This window comes from Erpetoichthys calabaricus, chromosome 1 (genome assembly GCF_900747795.2).
Source record: "Erpetoichthys calabaricus chromosome 1, fErpCal1.3, whole genome shotgun sequence".
Classification (NCBI taxonomy): Eukaryota; Metazoa; Chordata; class Cladistia; order Polypteriformes; family Polypteridae; genus Erpetoichthys; species Erpetoichthys calabaricus.
Window position 1 is genome coordinate 313,496,659 of NC_041394.2, and position 19,896 is coordinate 313,516,554.

The following is a 19,896-nucleotide window of genomic DNA, read 5'->3' on the forward strand; positions in this document are numbered from 1 at the left end:
TCTTTTGAGCCACATCCATCTTTTCAAAGCCAAGCCACCTCCATGCAAGAAAGGATGATCCACTTCTAGCAATTAAACAATGTAGATTGCAAGTATGGATGCCTCTGTATTTTGTCACATGATGCTGTCTATTCACTTATTTTTAAATATCTATGCTAGCGTAACATTTGGAGTGGTGACCGTTTATGCCTCTACTAGCACACTCAATCTCTTAGTGTGCATGCATACTAGTCTGTCCTACTAGTCTACACTTGCTGCGTCAGATGTGTTTGGAGACAACTATGAGCGAATTTCACATAAAACCAGGTATTAACAATTAGTTGGCTTGCAGAGAGTCACGTCACACACATCTAATGCATAATATTCTGACACTTTATTAAGGCTATTACAGCTATGGTTGTGAATGGAAATATTAAAGGTGGTTTTATAATAAAATAAGTTACTGTTGTAAGGATAAGTCTTTTCAAGAGTTATCTTGGGTACAAGCTGCATTTAAAAAAAAATGTTTACAGTATAGGCACAGGGTGAGTGTTTTATTGAACACATATTTCAGAAAGTACAAAATTCTCTTCTAATATTTTACTAACTATAGTTTAAAATAGTACCTTCAGTAGTTTAAATGTGCCTCTTTGTTGTTCTTAGGATGTATGTTTTTGGAGGATGGATTCCAGTTGTAAGGAGTGAAGTTAAAACAAACCAGTATGAAAGCGAGTGGTCATGCACCAATTCCCTGTTTCTCCTGAATCTAGGTCAGTTCAAGCATTTTTATGATTATCATGTAAATTTACTTTTGTTTTTGTTTTCTGGTACCAAATGGTAGCTTTCTTATTTAAGTATTGACTTGCATATGCAGTATAATAAACCATGTTAGAAAATGTGTCTTCTTTTCACCCTGATTCCTCCACCTTTTGTAGCGTAGCCCTTATATGCATAAATGTCTTGTCTGCACTCCATAAGTATCAGTTGCTAGCCATTGCACAACATGCCATCTGTAGTGTATTTTGGGTTATTGTTTGCCTACATGGTGAATTACTCACTAGTGGTGTTGAAGAAAACTTTTCTTTTAAAAAGACAAGATTTTTCACCACAATTCAGAGTTCATTTTAGTGATGCCATCATCACGTGCATGCTCAGTAAAGAGCAGTGAGACATTTTCAGAGATGGTCATACAAATTATGATTCTACCTTGACTGTGCTTTACAAATGAGTTGATATGTTAATCATAGTTCCTGTTTCTCTGCACAAATTTTTTTTTTCATTGTATATAGTTTTCTAGATTTTTGTATATAATGTAAAACATTTCTATTGATATGTACAGTGCCTTCAGAAAGTATTCGGACCCCTGAACTATTTACACATATTCTTATGTTGCAGCCTTATTCTAAAATCATGTAAAATCAATTTTACCTCGTCAGACAACACTCAATACTCCAAAATGACCAAGCAAAAACAGGATTTTAGTACATTTTGCAAATGTATTAAAAAAAAAAAAAAAAAAAATATATATATATATATTATATTGAGACACACATTCAGACTATTTACTTAGTACTTTACTGAAACACCTTTGGCAGCAAGACAGCCTGGAGTCTTCTTGGATATGATGTAATATAATAAGCTTTGCAAACTTGGATTTAGGAATTTTCTGCCATTATTCTCTGCAGATCAATTTAAACTCTGTCAGGTTCGACGGAGACTGTCGCTGGACAGCTGAGCCACTTGAGAATATTCACAGAGTTGACCATAAGCCATTCATTTGTTGTCTTTGCTTTGGGTTTAGGGTCATTGTCCTGTTGGAAGGTGAGCCTTTGGTCAGTAAGGTCCAGAGCACTCTGGAGCAGGATTTCATTTTTGTACTTTACTCCATTCAGCTTTCCTTCAACCCTGAATAATTTTCCAGTGTGTGCCACAGAAAACAACTCCACAGCATGATGCTGCCACAACCATGCTTCACAGATGGAATTGTATTGAGCAGTTGATGAGCACAGCCTAGTTACCTCCAGGTATTTGTAACTTAAAGTTGAGGCCAGTCGGTTCAATATCGGTTTCATTAGACCAGAGAGTCTTGTTTTCATAGTCTGACGTGTCTTTTAGCATACTCCAACCAATCTTCATGTGGCATCTGGCCACTCTACCAAAAAACCCAGATTAGTGGAGTGTTGCAATGTTGGCTGCTCTTGTGGAAATTTCTCAGCTCCCCACACAGGTTTTCTGGAGCTCTGCCAGAGTGTCCATTAGGTTCTTAGTCACCTCTTGTACCATGACCCTTTTCTCCCAATTACTCAATATGGTTAGCAGCTATCTCTAGGAACAGTTGTCATCATTCCAAACGTATTCCTTTTAAGAATTATGGAGGTCACTGTGCTCTTGGGAACCAATGCTTCAAAACAGTTTTGTTGCCTTCCCCAGATACGTGCCTTTATACAGTTGTGTCTCTAAATTCTATAGCAGTCCCTTCAAACTCATGGCTGGGTTTTTGCTTTGATATACATTGTCAACTGTTGGACCTTATATGGACAGGTGTGTGCCTTTTAGTAATCATTTCCAGTCAATTGAATTGTATCACAGGTGGACTTCAAATTAAGTGTAGAAACATTGAGACGATCATCAAGAGAATGAGATTCATTATTTTTTTTTTTAATTTACAAATTTTTGTAAAAGCCTATTTTCAATGTTGTTTTGGGGTATTGAGTGTTTGTTTTATAAATTAAAAAATGAATTTAAATAATTTTAGCATTAACAAGACGTGCAAAAAGAGAAGAGGTCTGAATAATTTCTGGCACTGTATACTTATATGTGTTACTATTATATAACAAAATACAGTCAAATGAAAAAGTTTGGGAACCCCTCTCAGCCTGCATAATAATTTACTCTACTTTCAACAAAAAAATAACAGTGGAATGTCTTTCATTTCCTAGAAAAATCCGAGTACTGGGGTGTTTTCCAAACAAAGATATTTAGTGAAGCAGTATTTAGTTGTATGAAATCAAATGTGAAAAACTGGCTGTGCAAAAATTTGGGTCGATTTGAATGCATGTAACTGCTCAATACTTATTACTTGCAACACCAAATTGGTTGGATTAGCTCGTTAAGCCTTGAACTTCACAGACAGGTGTGTCCAATCATGAGAAAATGTATTTAAGGTGGTCAATTGCAAGTTGTGCTTCCTTCTGACTCTCCTCTGAAGAGTGACAGCACAGGATCCTCAAAGCAACTCTCAAAAGATCTGAAAACAAAGATTGTTCAATATCATGGTTTAGGGGAAGGCTACAAAAAGCTGTCTCAGAGGTTTAAACTGTCAGTTTCAACTGTAAGGAATGTAATCAGGAAATGGAAGGCCACAGGCACAGTTGCTGTTAAACCCAGGTCTGGCAGGCCAAGAAAAATACAGGAGTGGCATATGCGCAGGATTGTGAGAATGGTTACAGACAACCCACAGATCACCTCCAAAGACCTGCAAGAACATTTTGCTGCAGGTGGTGTATCTGTACATCGTTCTACAATTCAGCGCAATTTGCACAAAGAACATCTGTGTGGCAGGGTGATGAGAAAGAAGCCCTTTCTGCACTCATGCCACAAACAGAGTCGCTTGTTGTATGCAAATGCTCATTTAGACAAGCCAGATTCATTTTGGAACACAGTGCTTTGGACTGATGAGACAAAAATTGAGTTATTTGGTCATAACAAAAAGCACTTTGCATGGCGGAAGAAGAACACCGCATTCCAAGAAAAACACCTGCTACCTACTGTCAAATTTGGTGGAGGCTCCATCATGCTGTGTGGCTAGTTCAGGGACTGGGACCCTTGTTAAAGTCAAGGGTTGGATGAATTCAACCCAATATCAACAAATTCTTCAGGATAATGTTCAAGCATCAGTCACAGAGTTGAAGTTATGCAGGGGTTGGATATTCCAACAAGACAATGACCCAAAACACAGTTCGAAATCAACAAAGGCATTCATGCAGAGGGAGAAGTACAATGTACTGGAATGGCCGTCACAGTCCCCTGAGTTGAGTATCATCGAAAATCTATGGGATGATTTGAAGCAGGCTGTTCATGCTCGGCAGCCATCAAATTGAACTGAACTGGAGAGATTTTGTATGGAAGAATGGTCAAAAATACCTCCGTCCAGAATCCAGACACTCATCAAAGGCTATAGGAGGCATCTAGAGGCTGTTATATTTGCAAAAGGAGGCTCAACTAAGTATTGATGTAATATCTCTGTTGGGGTGCCCAAATTTATGCACCGGTCTAATTTTGTTATGATGTATATTGCATATTTTCTGTTAATCCAATAAACTTAATGTCACTGCTGAAATACTACTGTTTCCATTAGGTATGCCATATATTAAAAGGAAGTTGCTACTTTGAAAGCTCAGCCAATGATAAACAAAAATCCAAAGAATTAAGAGGGTTTCCCAAACTTTTTCATATGACAGTATATCCTTTAGTCTCACTTAAGACATGTGTAGCTTAGACCATGTGATGTTGTGTTCTTTAAATTTCAAACTTTCTGACTAACTTTCCACAGTCTACAGGATGTATTTTCACTCATTAGCTGCCTTCTTTATCTGTGTCTATATAAGATTAGGAACCTTTTTCTAGTCATAGTGGTTTAACTAGTACATGTAGTTCACTTGCCACTCTCCAGTAGCTCTGTTGAATATAAATACACCAAACCAAATTAAAAGACATGGTTTTATGGTTTGTTATTATTATATGTCCAAAAGTATTATTTCATCGTTTTTGATGTACTCTTTATGGTAAAAAATAAAAACTGTAAATGCAGTAAGTTTTCCTAATTTCGCAATAGAAAATCTATAATGCAAACATGTATTAAGAGTTACTTTTAGAAAAAGAAAAGTGAGGTATATATTTTATATCAGATAGCATGGTGTGGAGTTGCCTAGAGCCAGAAATGCAAGAAGATGGAAAGAAGAGTGGTCCAAGGCCTAGAGCTGGTCACTGTGCTGCAACCATTGGCTCACGACTTTATATTTGGAGTGGAAGGGACGGGTATCGGAAAGCTTGGAATTATCAAGTGTGCTGTAAGGACCTGTGGTACTTGGAGACTGGTAGGTTATGAAGAGTTTAATGCAGCTTTTAAAATGGCATATTCTTATTTGTAAAGGCAATTTATTATGGGGATATGTGTGATTGGCATGAGTATTGTTTTAGAATGAGCTTTTTTTGTGCTTTATTGATAAGGATTGTGTAAAAAGAAAATAATGTTTTAGAAAGAGGAAGATTAAGATAGAGTAAACAAAAAACAAATAGACAGCTCCTCAGTACTTAGTGCCTTTCTGTGTCTCAATTATAATACCAATAATAGCATTTAGAAGGACTAAGATTAAAGTTTTTTTCAGTTTGTACTAGGGGCTTCGTCCCCTGCTTGCTTTGCTCGCCAACCCCCGTTTGTTTTTCCAGATACACACTTTTAATATTTCTTTTTCTTTGAACTGTTGCTATTTCATTAGTTTCAGTTTTATTTCTGAACTTCTGTAAAAACAATATTTGGAATCTTTCAAGTCCCAATGTACTGAATCTTTTTAGTGAGGTCAGTGAGACATGTGTATAATGACTTTGTAGCATAATTCAGGATAGGTTTCTCTGTTTGGAATTTCAGCACAGACAAAACGATCTACGTCATCAGCAGTTAATAATTTTTTTTGCAAAAAATGCATGTGAAGTAAACTCCGTTTTTGAAATTCTCTTGACTTAAAATTCAAAGCCTTACCTGTTCCCAAAGGACACACTCAAGTAACAAAAGCATAAAAAAACAAAGGAAGAATGTATGTCGTCTTCATTGATCTTAACGAGCACTGGTATGGAACATTTGAAACTTAACCAGGCAGAGTTACAGTATTGCAGTCCATTAGGATCAATTTTGAAACTACCCACTTGATAAATTTGAAGTTATTCACAACATTGATACTGAAACTATGGTTATTTCTTGGTAGAATAAGCATGACTTCCCAATCTTCACTTTTGTTTTCAACAGTCATAAGATTTATAGCCAAGTCAAACTAGATGTGAGACTGTGGTTGGGCATGTTTTTGCTGCAGATGCTGTTGAGAGTGCTGTCCCTGTGGCAGTATCTGAGTGCTTCACAAGACCCTGAACTGGGCTTCTTGGATAACATTATATAATTAGTTTTACTCCTATTACTACATGGTCAATTGTCTTTTATTGTAGACTTGTTCATACTAGTGAGTAATGCCTTTATCCATTGATAACCTTCAAAAAATGTACCTCAGAGAAAACTCTCCTAATATCTGTGCCCGTAAAGGAGCAATATTGTTCCAATCCCCCTAGCCTGGCATTGCTAACTCCAAGATGACAAAATGTCTTACAGTATGTTCTTTTTGACCTTAGTCAGAAGGTCAGGCACCCATAGAATAATGGATGTCATCCAGAAAAGTATTTGTCTACAAACTGACACATTTATGGACTTATTATATCCCCCTTCTAGTGTTCTTGTCCATGTACTTGGATGTCTAATTGCAACCCCACTGCAAATGTGAATGTGTGTGCATGTCATACTTCTGCCCACATGAACCAGGAGGCCCTTGATAGAAAGGAAGAATGAAAAAAAGAAACCTATACAACCTTATACAGTAAATTAATGTATTATAATCCACATTTTCCATTGCAGAATTATGGAGAGCCAAAGCCTTTTCCATCAACTTTGAGTTTAAGGCTGGAACATTATGTATATTGTGCATCAGTTTACACTGCTTGCTCAAAATATGAGAGTCCTGGGTTTGGTTTTTCACTCAGGTAGTACCTGTGTGTGTATACATTTCTCATGTGTTCTTGTTGGTTACTACAAATGCTGTGGTTTAGCCTCAAATCATGAAGACTTGCAAGTAGGAAAGGGCATAAACCTCTAGTGATATTTGCCCATCTGCATCGTTCACAACCACTTGTGTCAAGGTTGCTTAGTGTTTGTGGGCGACTTAATATACACTGGAAAAAAAAATTTTTTTTGTACTGTTAAGGTACCAAGTCCCAATTTTTTAGGTTACCCTTTGAAATTTTGTTACATTTCAACATGTACACCATAGAGCCTTTTCAGATATTGTAACGAGAGCCCCATACCACAAACATAGTAAAGCACCACACGTTGACAAGATAAAATAAGATTTTTATTTGTTCCTCAAGCACCTCTTCAACTCCCCTTCCAATAACAATATATAAATACAATTACAAACACAGTATACAAATTAATCTTCCTCCTTCCATCCTCCTGTTGTGTGTTGCCCACTTTTGCCTGACTCTGACTTCAAGAGCTATAGAAGTGGGCTCCTTTTAAAGCAAACTTTCTAGTACTTCCGGTGATTTTACGTGGCTGCAAGAAAGCCAGGGAGATCCTCCCCTGGCAGTGCCCTCTACCATCCCCTATGGAGCCCTACAGCACTGCACTTCCGGACTCCAACTCTGATGTAGCCCAGTGGGTATCCAGGCAGGGACCCTACATGTCCGACACTGCCACTTGGAAAGGTGGGGGATGAGTTGCTCCCCTGCTGGTTCCTGACATCTTTGGGCATCCCAATCAGGATGGGAATCATAAGGCGTACCAGCCAGGTATTGCCCCCACTTATTCCATTCTTCCATTTTGGCATCCCGTCCAGGTAAGGAATTTGCCATTGTCATGGGCGGGATGCCCACTCGTCCTCTGGAGCATCTACAGTATAAAGATATTGTTTAAAATGTATACTATGATTCAAACCACAAATAAAAATTGTTCGTAGAGTTGAATATGGTTTTGGTATTTGTTGTAATGATGTCATAATTTATATAGAGCTTGCATTATTAAATAGCAGTTTCTGAATTGTTACAGTGACTCATGATAAAATGGCCTCTACCATTAATTTCTAAATTGATACTATAAAATTTTCATGATTAAATAAAATTCTCACTTTTGTCAGTTAATGATTTGTTCCTGTATTTTACATATACTCTTGAATAAAATGTCTCCATTATTTAACTTGCTGCAGTTAGCCTCTTATGAATGACTACATTTTTATTTAAGACTTTATGAAATGAGAATCAGTTAATGAAAAAATAATACACTATGACTTATAAATGTATGGGTTGTGTTTTAGGAAAACCTACAACTCCTTTACCTGTACATTTAGTGAAAGCAACTCTTAATTCACTTCATGTGGCCTGGCACCCATTGACTGCTGCAGACTCTTACTTACTTCAGATTCAGCCGGTCTTCCCATTACCTACCTCAGCACCATTTACTTTATTAAATCATTCCACTGAAATGCCAAGAAAAGAGGGTTGCCCTGAAGAAGGAGTTACACTGCCAAGGCTCTCATCCATAACAAGTAAGGATTTTTGAGCCTTGTATTTATTCCTTATTAAATTTTAATAATGATGTGGAGAACATAAGCAATAAAAGTACATTTATTTCTTTACTGTGTATATTTTCCATAGATCACTCAAGCACGAACCAGAATGAAAATGTGGGCATTGCAGCCATCACATATAGCTTCAGTCCTTTAATGTCCCAGCATCCTGTGGATAATTTGAAGGTGAGACATTTTGTATATGTTCAGAATGTGGGAGGTAATTGGAGTATCCAGGAAAAAAAATGCATATATGGAGAGCGTACCCATGCTGGACTTTAAGCCTGTGAATTTGGATCTGTGAGTTATGAGTACTATCCACTGGGTCACAGTCTGCTCATTGCATGCTCCACATTTTTAGAGTGAAACTCAGTAGGAGTTTTATAAAAGAAGACTGGTTATCCCTTGCAAAGCAGTTGTGGGGAAAGAAAACTCTGAAAGTGAAATATTGGTTGGCATGGCTTCTCTTAATTACCTTTATGTTTAGCTTTGAAATACCAGGTAAATGATGGGCATGTACTGTTCTTGTTACCATCAGACAAGAGTCCTGCATTCATGTGTGATGGAAAGTTTCAGAGTTACCACTTTTGACATCACACCTTCCCACTTCATGCTGATCATGTGATTTTTCTTGTAGATGTTCTTGAAGAAACATGAGTTCGCTGTAGGTATTTTGTTTGAACTGTACAAATAGTACTTAAAAGATTTTTTTAAGAAAACAGTAAATTATACATATCACATACAATATCTTTTGAAAAAACTGGACAGTGGTCTGTATATATTGTTTGAAACAGAGCAGCACAGGATTTCAATTAAAAAATGGGAATGTAAATAGTATATAAATGTAATGAATTATTATTATTATTAAAAACGGAAAAGTTGCCATAACATACTTAATAGCACTTTTTTAAGTATTTAAATCTGTTTGAATAGAAGTAATTGTTGTTGCAGGGCTGGAGAAAAGAAACAAAAAAAAAAAAACAAAATCGGGGGTTGTGAAGCCACAAGACCGCCCAGCCCCCACTGGCCATTCTACCTAATATAAATGATTTAAATCAGTCCTCATGGTTTTCAGGTTTCATGTGGAAGAATTAGATGATGATGGTCATGTGGATATCTGGCCTTCAATCAATCAATCTAGGGACTGCATCGTGCCTTGATCAGGTGGTGGTGGTGGCGCAGATTGCCACCACAGAAAACCGGAAAAAGAACAACAAAGAGAGTAGGGGTTAGTAAGGGTTGCGAAGCCATGATTAAAAACAATATTTCAATGTATAAAGAGTATATCAGGGTTACACTAAAATGTAGCCATGAGAAAGCCATGTTAAAATAATGGGGTTTTTAAAGTGCTCCACCGTATTAGCCTGGCAAATTTCTATCAGTAAGCATTTTCCAGATTTTAGGTGCATAACAGCAGAAGGCTGCCTCACCACTTCTTTTAAGATTAGCTCTTGGAATTAAAAGCAGACACTCATTTGAAGATACAAGGTTATGATTTGGAGTGTAAGGTGAGAGGCATTCCAAAATATAGGATGAAGTGAGATTATTTAAGTCTTTGTAAACCATAAGCCGTATAATGGCACAGGTGACCAATGTAATGACATCAAAACTGGAGAGATGTGTTCGGATTTTCTTTTCGTAGTTAAGATTCATAAAAGACACAACTGATCCTTGCCTATTCTTACCTAGAGAAACTAAAATTCTGGGAAAATGTTCTGCTGACTGATTAAATAAAATAAAGCTCTTTTGAATTGCAGACAGGCAATTTGTTAAGCTTGTAAGGAAAACTCCACCTTACCAACAGTTAAATATGGTGTATATCCTAGAGTGTTTAGGGTGGCTTTGCTGCCTTTAGTACTGAAGGCCTTGTATGAATTAAGAAAACATTTAGAAACAACTGAACTCTGCTGAAGGGAATACTGCAAATACTCAGTTAAAAGTTGTTTTAACTCTTGAAGACTGGGAGAGACTAGGAGAAAGGTGAAATAAGATTACAGATGTCTACAAGAAATGTTAGAAGGCTGTCATCATTGCCAAAGGGTTAAACAATGAAGTATTAGGGAAAGATGCCTTTAATACTGTCCTGTAAGTTGTATTTCAGTTTTCTTTTGTGAAAAAACTATTTCCAACAAATTCCAAAAGTGTTCACAGTATGTAAAATTCAAATAAAAGCATGAAGTGGTGATTTTTTAATTTCCTTTGATGTGTATTAAATTGAATATAATAAAAAGTAAAGAGATTAAATATTATCCCATGTCAGCTTTATTCAGTGATGCTTACAACATGTTTCCAAAACAAAATTATGAAGGGAGATGTATTCCACTGTGTTCTATTATATTTCCCTTTATTAGTAATTAGTAATTGGTTGTGAACTGAGGACACCAGTTTTACTAGTAAGCAGACAGAATTGTTAAGTCTTCAGCTGTCCACCTGTCCAGGGTCTTTTTTGTCATAATTTGCTTTTAGTAATGTGCATTTTCAAAGGGAGACAGGTCTGGGCTACATGCAGGCCAGTCTAACACCTGCACTTTCTGATTGTGAAGCACCATTATTGTCATGTAGCTTGGCATAATCTTTTTGAAATAAGTGGCGTCATACCTGAAAATGATGCATTGTAGAAGGCAGAATATTTTGCTTCCAAGTGCATCTATATTCTTGAGTGTTAATAGTGTCTTCAGAGATGTCCTTGAAACCTATGCTGTGGGCACTAACAAAACCTCATACCATGGTAGATTTGGTAACAGTCACTATATTCCTTTTCTTCTTTTGCCTGAAGAACACATTGTTTGTTTTATCCATAAACAATTTGAAAGGTTCACTTATTAGGCCATAGCACATTTTCTCCGCACTCTATTTCAGATCACCTAGAACCAAGAAAAGTTGGTAGTGTTTCTGGATATTGTTGAACTAAGGCTTCCACTATGCATAGTACAGTTCTGTATTTCTTGATGTACAGAGAAACATTGTTTCTTAAACTACTGGGTTATTCAGTCACACAGTTTTTTGTAAAGTGGCTAACCTTTATTAGTAAAGGAAGAAATAATGCTGTTGCACAAGCAAGCCTGAAAAACATACATAGGTGGCATAACTATTATTTTGGTAAGAAAGAGGTAACCTTATAGCATGCATTATACTCGCATCAAGTTATAGTTTCCAATTGTTAAGCAGTTTTCATAATGTAATTTTAAATGTTGAATCCATAAAGTAAGGTAAAGCATGCCACAGAATACTGAATGCTTTTTGATTTCTGCTTCACATTTTCAACTGTAGGTATGTAATCCCATATTAATTTTGTTTTTATAAAAACATTTTATCTTCAGACGTTTTCTGTCATTTGAAGAGATCTTGTACATGTGAGTAAAAAATTTAGAAGGACATTTTGCACACTAATGTTTTTCACTCTTAATTAAACAAATAGCATTTCTTTTCTTGTGCGTTGTATTTTTCATTAGAGTAAATCTGAGTTTTGATTTTCTTTTGCTGATAAGCATAACATGGGTCTGTATATATGTCTAGGTACCTCTATCAGGCTCTTCAGATAGTGAACTTGAGTTTGGAACTAATACTTCAGGAAATGCTGTTGACCACATGAACCTGTGTCATACAACAGAACAGCTTTGTACTTCAGGTAATTATTAAGTTAAAAAATGTTTAATCAATCCTGCATGGTGTAGGTGCATTGCCAGCTATTATGGTTAGGGTTAGTTTTGTGTCATGATTATGAGACCTTACAGTTAAGTGTTGTTTTTCCTCTGTATTTCCTGTTTCCATTTATCAGCAGACTGAACTATTTAATAGATAAAAGTCAGTGTTCTGGGTTTCTAGCTGAACAATCAGTAAAAATATAATACAATACAATACAATTTTTTTGTATAGCCCAAAATCACACAAGAAGTGCCGCAATGGGCTTTAACAGGCCCTGCCTCTTGACAGCCCCCCAGCCTTGACTCTCTAAGAAGACAAGGAAATACTCCCAAAAAAAACCCTTGAAGGGAAAAAAATGAAAGAAACCTTGGGAAAGGCAGTTCAAAAAGAGACCCCTTTCCAGGTAGGTTGGGCGTGCAGTGGGTGTCAAAAAGAAGGGGGACAATACAACATGCAGAACAGAACAAATCCTCAATACAGTATACAAATAAAAATTATACAGTAAAATAAAAATTTTACAATAAAAATAAAAAATTAATAGATAAAATGGCATATTTTGCAAAAAAAAAAAAAAAAAAAAGTTGTATTTCATTTTGTTACTTAAACTAGCCCAAAATAGAGTTTTCAGCAGGTTCAGTCCCATGGCTACAAGGAAAAAATAATTGCAGGTGTCCTATGGGTACAAGTAAAAGATTTGCCTCACACCTGTGTTAATCAGATTGGAGAAGCTGAAGCTTGTGACTTCTAGTCTTAGGGTATGACAGATTTGCAGACTGTAATTGCTTATCTTGTCACTGGACCATGTCAATTTAAATGACTGAAAATCTCTGACCATGTTGTAACTTTTGCTACAGCCAATAACATGCTCCTTGATAGCCTATGAAGGGTTAACTGGTACAGTGAGCAATGAGTTTAGCTGCAGTCTCTGCCTTTTTTTTTATTTTTTCCAATCTGTCTTTGCTTGTAAAACATGAAACATATTATATTATTACATTATATTTTTGGATGAGCATTCATTTGTTGTCAGTTGTCAAGCATACAAAGCCCACCCCTATAGACAAAATCAAGTCTGTTAGATTTTTTTTTTTTATTTTATTGATTTTATTGTAATCATTCCATACAAATAGATCAATTTTTACAAAAAAAAAGGATTGAAAACAAATCAACCCCCACCCTTGAGAAAGAGAGCATGGTCAACGGACTGAAACTTAAAAATAGTAAAAATAAATAAATTGAAGAGTTTAATAGGCGGATACAGATAAATGGAGAAGAAAAAGAAATGGAGAGAATCTACTTCCTCAGTGCTTTAAGAGCTTATTCTAAAATGTTATTGATTAGATCCTGAAAGGTTTTGAAAAAGTTCTGCACAGAACCTCTAAGTGAGAATTTGATTTTTTCCAATTTCAAATAATATAAAACATAAGTTACCCACTGACTTAAAAGAGCAAAGTTAGGATTCTTCCAGTTTAACAAAATAAGTCTGCGTGCCAATAGTGTAGTGAAGGCAATCAGTTTGTTTGTCCTTCTCCACTTTAAGCCCATCTGGAAGAACACCAAACACAGTTGTTAGTGGATTAGGAGGGATTGTGACACCAAGCCTGACTGAAAGGCACCTAAAAATTTTTGTCCAGAATGATGTTAATTTGGTGCAGGCCCAGAACATGTGAGCCAGTGAGGCTGGAACTCGATTGTAACGTTCGCAGGTTTGATCTTGCCCTGTAGAGTTTGTTGGTGCAAGTAGAGAACTAGTTGGAAAGAGTAATACAGTATGTCACATTATGTAGCTGACTTCATGGGAGTGTGCCACTGACCTCCTTCGCTTCACTAATGAAGGCTGTGATTGAAAAATAAATGGAAAAGTCACATAATTTGGCATAACCTTAACAAACGATTCAGGTAGAAATTGTAATCTTTTTGCATTTTTACATTAATAGCATCCTATACAGTACTTCAGTTATCTAACATGCCTGTTTAAAATGCAAACAATTAAATTCTTGCAAAGACTGTAAGAGACACTCTTTTCAAGTTGTTGTGAATCCCGGCTTAATGGTACCTTACGATGAAAGATGAAAAATCTTAGTGTCCTATTGCTGTCAATGTGAAATTTCATCTGCTTGTCATCTGAAAGAACCTGGAACAAAACGACTAATGAAGTGTGGATCTACACTGAACAAGGCTTGAAAATGCTATGTGTAGTGTTCACTGTAAGAATGTTTTAAAGTGGAAATCACAAGACAGTAGGCACAGCCTTAAGACATATTTTAATAGCTGTATGGTATTATTTGCAAAAAGTCGACCTGCATGAAATTCTTTATCAAAAGCCCAGGAACTAACCATTCAACTGTCACTAAAAGTAGAGCTGTTAAATGGTGTGCTTGTGATATAAGGCAAGGTTTGATATGTTTTTGTATTAAAATATAAAAGCAGTTGATTTTGGAGACAAAATCATTGACCATAAAAGTATAATGCACACATTTAGAGACTACTATAAATCCTTGTATTCTACTGAGATTAAAGAAGACAAGACACAATCTAATGCATTTCTGCACACGTTACAGATACCAAAAATAAATAGTCTTAGTGCAGAGGAATTGGGTAAACATCTGACACTATCAGAATTACTAGATCCTATAAACTCACTGCAGAGTGGTAAAGCAGCAGGCCCTGATGGCTACCCTGCCGAATTTTAAAAGAAATTCTCAACTCATCTAGCTCCCCTTCTATTAGCAACATTTACAGAAGCTAGAGAAAATAAAATCCTACCTCAAACTTTTTGTCAAGCATTAATTACCGTCTTTCCTAAACAAAATAAGGACTTATTAAAATGTGATTCGTACAGATCAATTTCACTTCTGAATAATGATATTAAGATACTCTCCAAAGTCCTAGCTAGGAGAATGGAGAAAGTGCTGACTTCGGTAATATCATAAGACCAAACTGGATTTATTAAAGGCAGACACAGCTTCCAGTCTTCGACGCCTGTTTAATGTAATATATTCACCAACAAAGTCAAATACCCTGGAAATGATATTATCGTTGGATGCAGAAAAAGCATTTGACATGGTTGAATGGAACTACCTTTTCACTACATTGGAGAAATTTGGGTTTGGTCCGAACATTTGTGCATGGATCAAACTACTGTGTATCAATCCAGAAGCTTCAGTTTGTATTAACAGCATCAATTCAGACTACTTTAAACTAGAGCGTGGTACCACACAAGGATTCCCCCTTGTCACCACTGCTTTTTGCAGTTGCCGTTGAGGCACTGGCAATTCATTGTTGAAATGCTATTGAGATAAAGGGGATTATCAGAAAAGGACTGGAACAGAAAGTTTCTCTATATGCAGATAATATGGTACTGTATATATCAGATCCACAAAATTCTGTGCCTGCAGTCCTAACAGCACTAACAGAATTTCAAAAGATTTCTGGTCTCAGAATCAGTTTGAATAAAAGTTTGCTCTTCCCAGTGAATTCTCAAGCATACAATATTAGATTGGACAACTTCCCTTTTATCATCGCAGATCAGTTTAAATACCTAGATGTAAACATCACAAGTAAATATAAAGCTGTTTATCAACAACATTTTTCCGTCTGTATGGAAAAAATTAAGCAAGACTTGGCATAGATGGTCCTACAAAGACCTAAGGCAGAAGGTGGTATGGCAGTACCTAACTTTCAATTTTATTACTGGCTAGCAAACATACAAACATGGACATGGACACAAATAGGTGAACATACACAGGCTTGGTCCGCAATAGAAATAAAATCCTGCAGTACTTCTTTATATTCCTTGCTTTGCTCCCCAATAAATACAAGTTATCGCCAATATACTAACAACCCAATTGTGCTTCACTCAATCAGAATATGGAACCAATGTAGGAAGTACTTTAAGATAGAGAAGTTTTTATCTGTGGCACCTCTGCATGAGAACCACCTATTTCCACCCTCTCAAACATGTGCAGTTTTTAATGCCTGGAAAACATTCGGGATTAAATCACTTAGAGATCTGTACATAGACAATGTCTTTGCATCTTACGAACAATTACACTCCAAATTTAACTTTCCAGCAACACATCTCTTTCACTACAATCAAATTCGAAACTTTCGAAACTCACCTCCCACCTATCTCTATGCCAGAGAAAATATTGTTCAGTCTCGAGGACTCAGACAGCATTTCTGTAACATAAAAAAACATTTTACAGTCCCTCTCTTTCAAAGATCCAAAAGAACAGTGGGAAAAGGATCTCTTACTCAACATTTCAGAAAAGAGTGGAAAGTAGCAATGCACAGAATTCACTTGAGCTCCATATGCGCAAAGCATAGAATTATTCAACTCAAAATTATATATTGAGCGCATCTCTCTTGTTTAAAACTGTCCATAAAGTTTCCAGGGCAAGATCCACCATGAGAAAGCTACAGTTAAGTTCCGGCCTCACTGGGCTACATGTTTTTGGCCTGCACCAAATTAACAATTTTTTGGACCAAAATCTTTAAATGCCTTTCAGACAGCCTTGGAGTCACAATCCCTCCTAATCCATTAACAGCTGTGTTTGCTGTACTTCCAGATGGGCTTAAAGTGGAAATGGACAAACAAACTGTAATTGACTTTACTACACTACTGGCATGTAGACTTATCTTGCTCAATTGGAAGAATCCTAACTCACCTATTCTAAGTCAGTGGGTAACTGATGTTATATACTATTTGAAACTGGAAAAAAATCAAATTTGCACTTGGAGGATCTGTGCAAAACATTTTCAAAACCTGGCAGGATCTAATCAATAACATTTTAGAATAAGCATTTAAATTGATGAAGCAGGTTCTCTCCCCTCTTTTACTCCACCTATCTTTATTTATTTATAAACTAGCAAAATACCCGCGCTTCGCAGCGGAGAAGTAGTGTGTTAAACAGGTTATGAAAAAGAAAAGGAAACACTTTAAAAATAACGTAACATGATTGTCAATGTAATTGTGTTGTTATTATGAGTGTTGCTGTCATATATATATATATATATATATATACACACACACACACACACACAAATATATATATATACATATACACATATCTACATATACACATATCTACATATATATATATATACATATATATATATATATATATATATATATACACACATCCACACATATATATTTATATATATATATATATATATATATATATATATATACACATATCAACATATATATATATATATATATATATATATACACATACATACATACATACACATACATATATATATATATACACATACATACATACATACACACATATATATACACAGACACATTGTCCTGCCCTCTGCCTCAAGCGCCCTGCCTGAGTCGACAGTCAGATAAACTCCCTTCCAATGACCACACAGACAAGAGTTTTCTGTTTGCTTTCTTTACTGAAGCCAGTTGGAATAGGGTAAAACTACAAATAAATTGTAAATACAATAATGTGAGAATTACTTATTCTTTACAAACATATAAAAAATAAATAAATAACTTCACTTGAATGACACGTTATCTATGCGCACTGGCAAAGCTGTTAAAGTCTGAAAAAGGTAGCTCACAAGTACTTTTATAGTGCAGTGAAAACTTATAACAGCGGAAAGTTGCTAGAACCTTTAAAATACTTCTTTAAATAATAACAGATTCACAAACATGCATCAAAAACAGAGAATTGAACTTCTATAAACATTTCTACATACCGACAATGCCTTTTAAGCCAAACTGAACGTTCAAAGCAGGAAGTGAGACAAACATGCTCTCTGTTTTGTTTTTACTCTCTGGGGCGCAGCTTTATGACATCATCGCCCAGCGACAGGCTGTTCCTCAAGTACAGTATAGGAATGTTTAATTTCACCACTAGATGGTGCTAATCTTAAGCCTCTTCTGGTTCAACCCTTAACTAGAACAGCACACACACATATATATATATATATATATATATATATATATATATATATATATATATATATATATATATATATACAGTAATCCCTCCTCCATCGCGGGGGTTGCGTTCCAGAGTCACCCGCGAAATAAGAAAATCCGCGAAGTAGAAACCATATTTTTATATGGTTATTTTTATATTGTCATGCTTGGGTCACAGATTTGCGCAGAAACACAGGAGGTTGTAGAGAGACAGGAACGTTATTCAAACACTGCAAACAAACATTTGTCTCTTTTTCAAAAGTTTAAACTGTGCTCCATGACAAGACAGAGGTGACAGTTCAGTCTCACAATTAAAAGAATGCAAACATATCTTCCTTTTCAAAGGAGTGTGTGTCAGGAGCACAGAATGTCACATAGATAGAGAAAACAATCTCTGGCAAACAAATCAATAGGGCTGTTTGGCTTAAGTATGCGAAGCACCGCGGCACAAAGCTGTTGAAGGCGGCAGCTCACACCCCCTCCGTCAGGAGCAGACAAAGAGAGATAGAGAGAGACAGAGTTTGTTTTTCAAGCAAAAATCAATACGTGCCCTTTGAGCTTTTAAGTATGCGAAGCACCGTGCAGCTGCACAAAAGATAGCAACGTGAAGATAATCTTTCAGCATTTTTAGACGAGCGTCCGTATCGTCTAGGTGTGCGAACAGCCCCCCTGCTCACACCCCCTACGTCAGGATCAGAGAAAGTCAGTGCAAGAGACACAGAGAAAAGTAAGTTGGGTAGCTTCTCAGCCATCTGCCAATAGCGTCCCTTGTATGAAATCAACTGGGCAAACCAACTGAGGAAGCATTTACCAGAAATTAAAAGACCCATTGTCCGCAGGAACCCGCGAAGCAGCGAAAAATCCGCGATGGAGTGAAGCCGCGAAGCGCGATATAGCGAGGGATTACTGTGTATATATATATATATATATATATATATATATATATATATATATATATATATATATATATATATATATATATATATCTATATATCTATATATATATATCTACATATCTATATACATATCTACATATATATACACATATCTACAAATATATACACATATATATATATATATATATACATATCTACATATATATATACACATATATATACATATCTACACATATATATATAGCTGATTACCCAGTGGATTCGCTCACTGAGTGCAAGAGAAAAAAATAAAATGTAGTATGTATAAAATAAGTTTGTTAATTGCCAAATTTATTTTTCCACAAATAAAGAGCACTTACAATAACATAGAAATCAATATAAACAACATTAACATCATTATCATATGAGAATATAAAGTAATATATAAGAAGCACATTGCATCTAAATTTAAATTATTAAACAGTAAAATGTTCTTCTATAATACGCTACCGTGGCTATTCGTTTGTCTGTCCAGGATTTTAAATCAGCTGTAGCTCGCAAACCGTTTCACCTATTGACTTGAAATTTGGTACACATATACAGTGATCCCTCGCTATATCGCGCTTCACCTTTCGCGGCTTCACTCCATCGCGGATTTTATGTGTAAGCATATTTAAATATATATCGCAGATTTTTTGCTGGTTCGCGGATTTCTGCGGACAATGGGTCTTTTAATTTCTGGTACATGCTTCCTCAGTTGGTTTGCCCAGTTGATTTCATACAAGAGACGCTATTGGCAGATGGCTGAGAAGCTAGATTGCTTACTGTTCTCTCTCTCTTGCGCTGACTTTCTCTGATCCTGACGTATGGGGATTGAGCAGGGGGGCTGTTCGCACACCTAGACGATACGGACGCTCGTCTAAAAATGCTGAAAGATTATCTTCACGTTGCTATCTTTTGTGCAGCTGCTTCCTGAAACGACATGCTTCACGGTGCTTTGCATACTTAAAAGCTCGAAGGGCACGTATTGATTTTTGACTGAAAAACAAACTCTGTCTCTCTCTATCTC

At 36.1% G+C, this 19,896-nt stretch overlaps 1 protein-coding gene across 2 annotated transcripts in view; it reads left to right on the forward strand.

The window, feature by feature from the left end:
- The window catches only part of hcfc2 (host cell factor C2), a 59,379-nt gene that overhangs the window by 17,586 nt on the left and 21,897 nt on the right, over nt 1-19,896 (forward strand). For both annotated transcript variants that reach the window (XM_028817563.2, XM_028817572.2), the window contains 5 exons: nt 643-749; nt 4,887-5,075; nt 8,109-8,339; nt 8,449-8,546; nt 11,877-11,988. In XM_028817563.2, the coding sequence (XP_028673396.1) occupies nt 643-749; nt 4,887-5,075; nt 8,109-8,339; nt 8,449-8,546; nt 11,877-11,988 (737 nt within the window). The remainder of the gene's footprint in view (nt 1-642; nt 750-4,886; nt 5,076-8,108; nt 8,340-8,448; nt 8,547-11,876; nt 11,989-19,896) is intronic.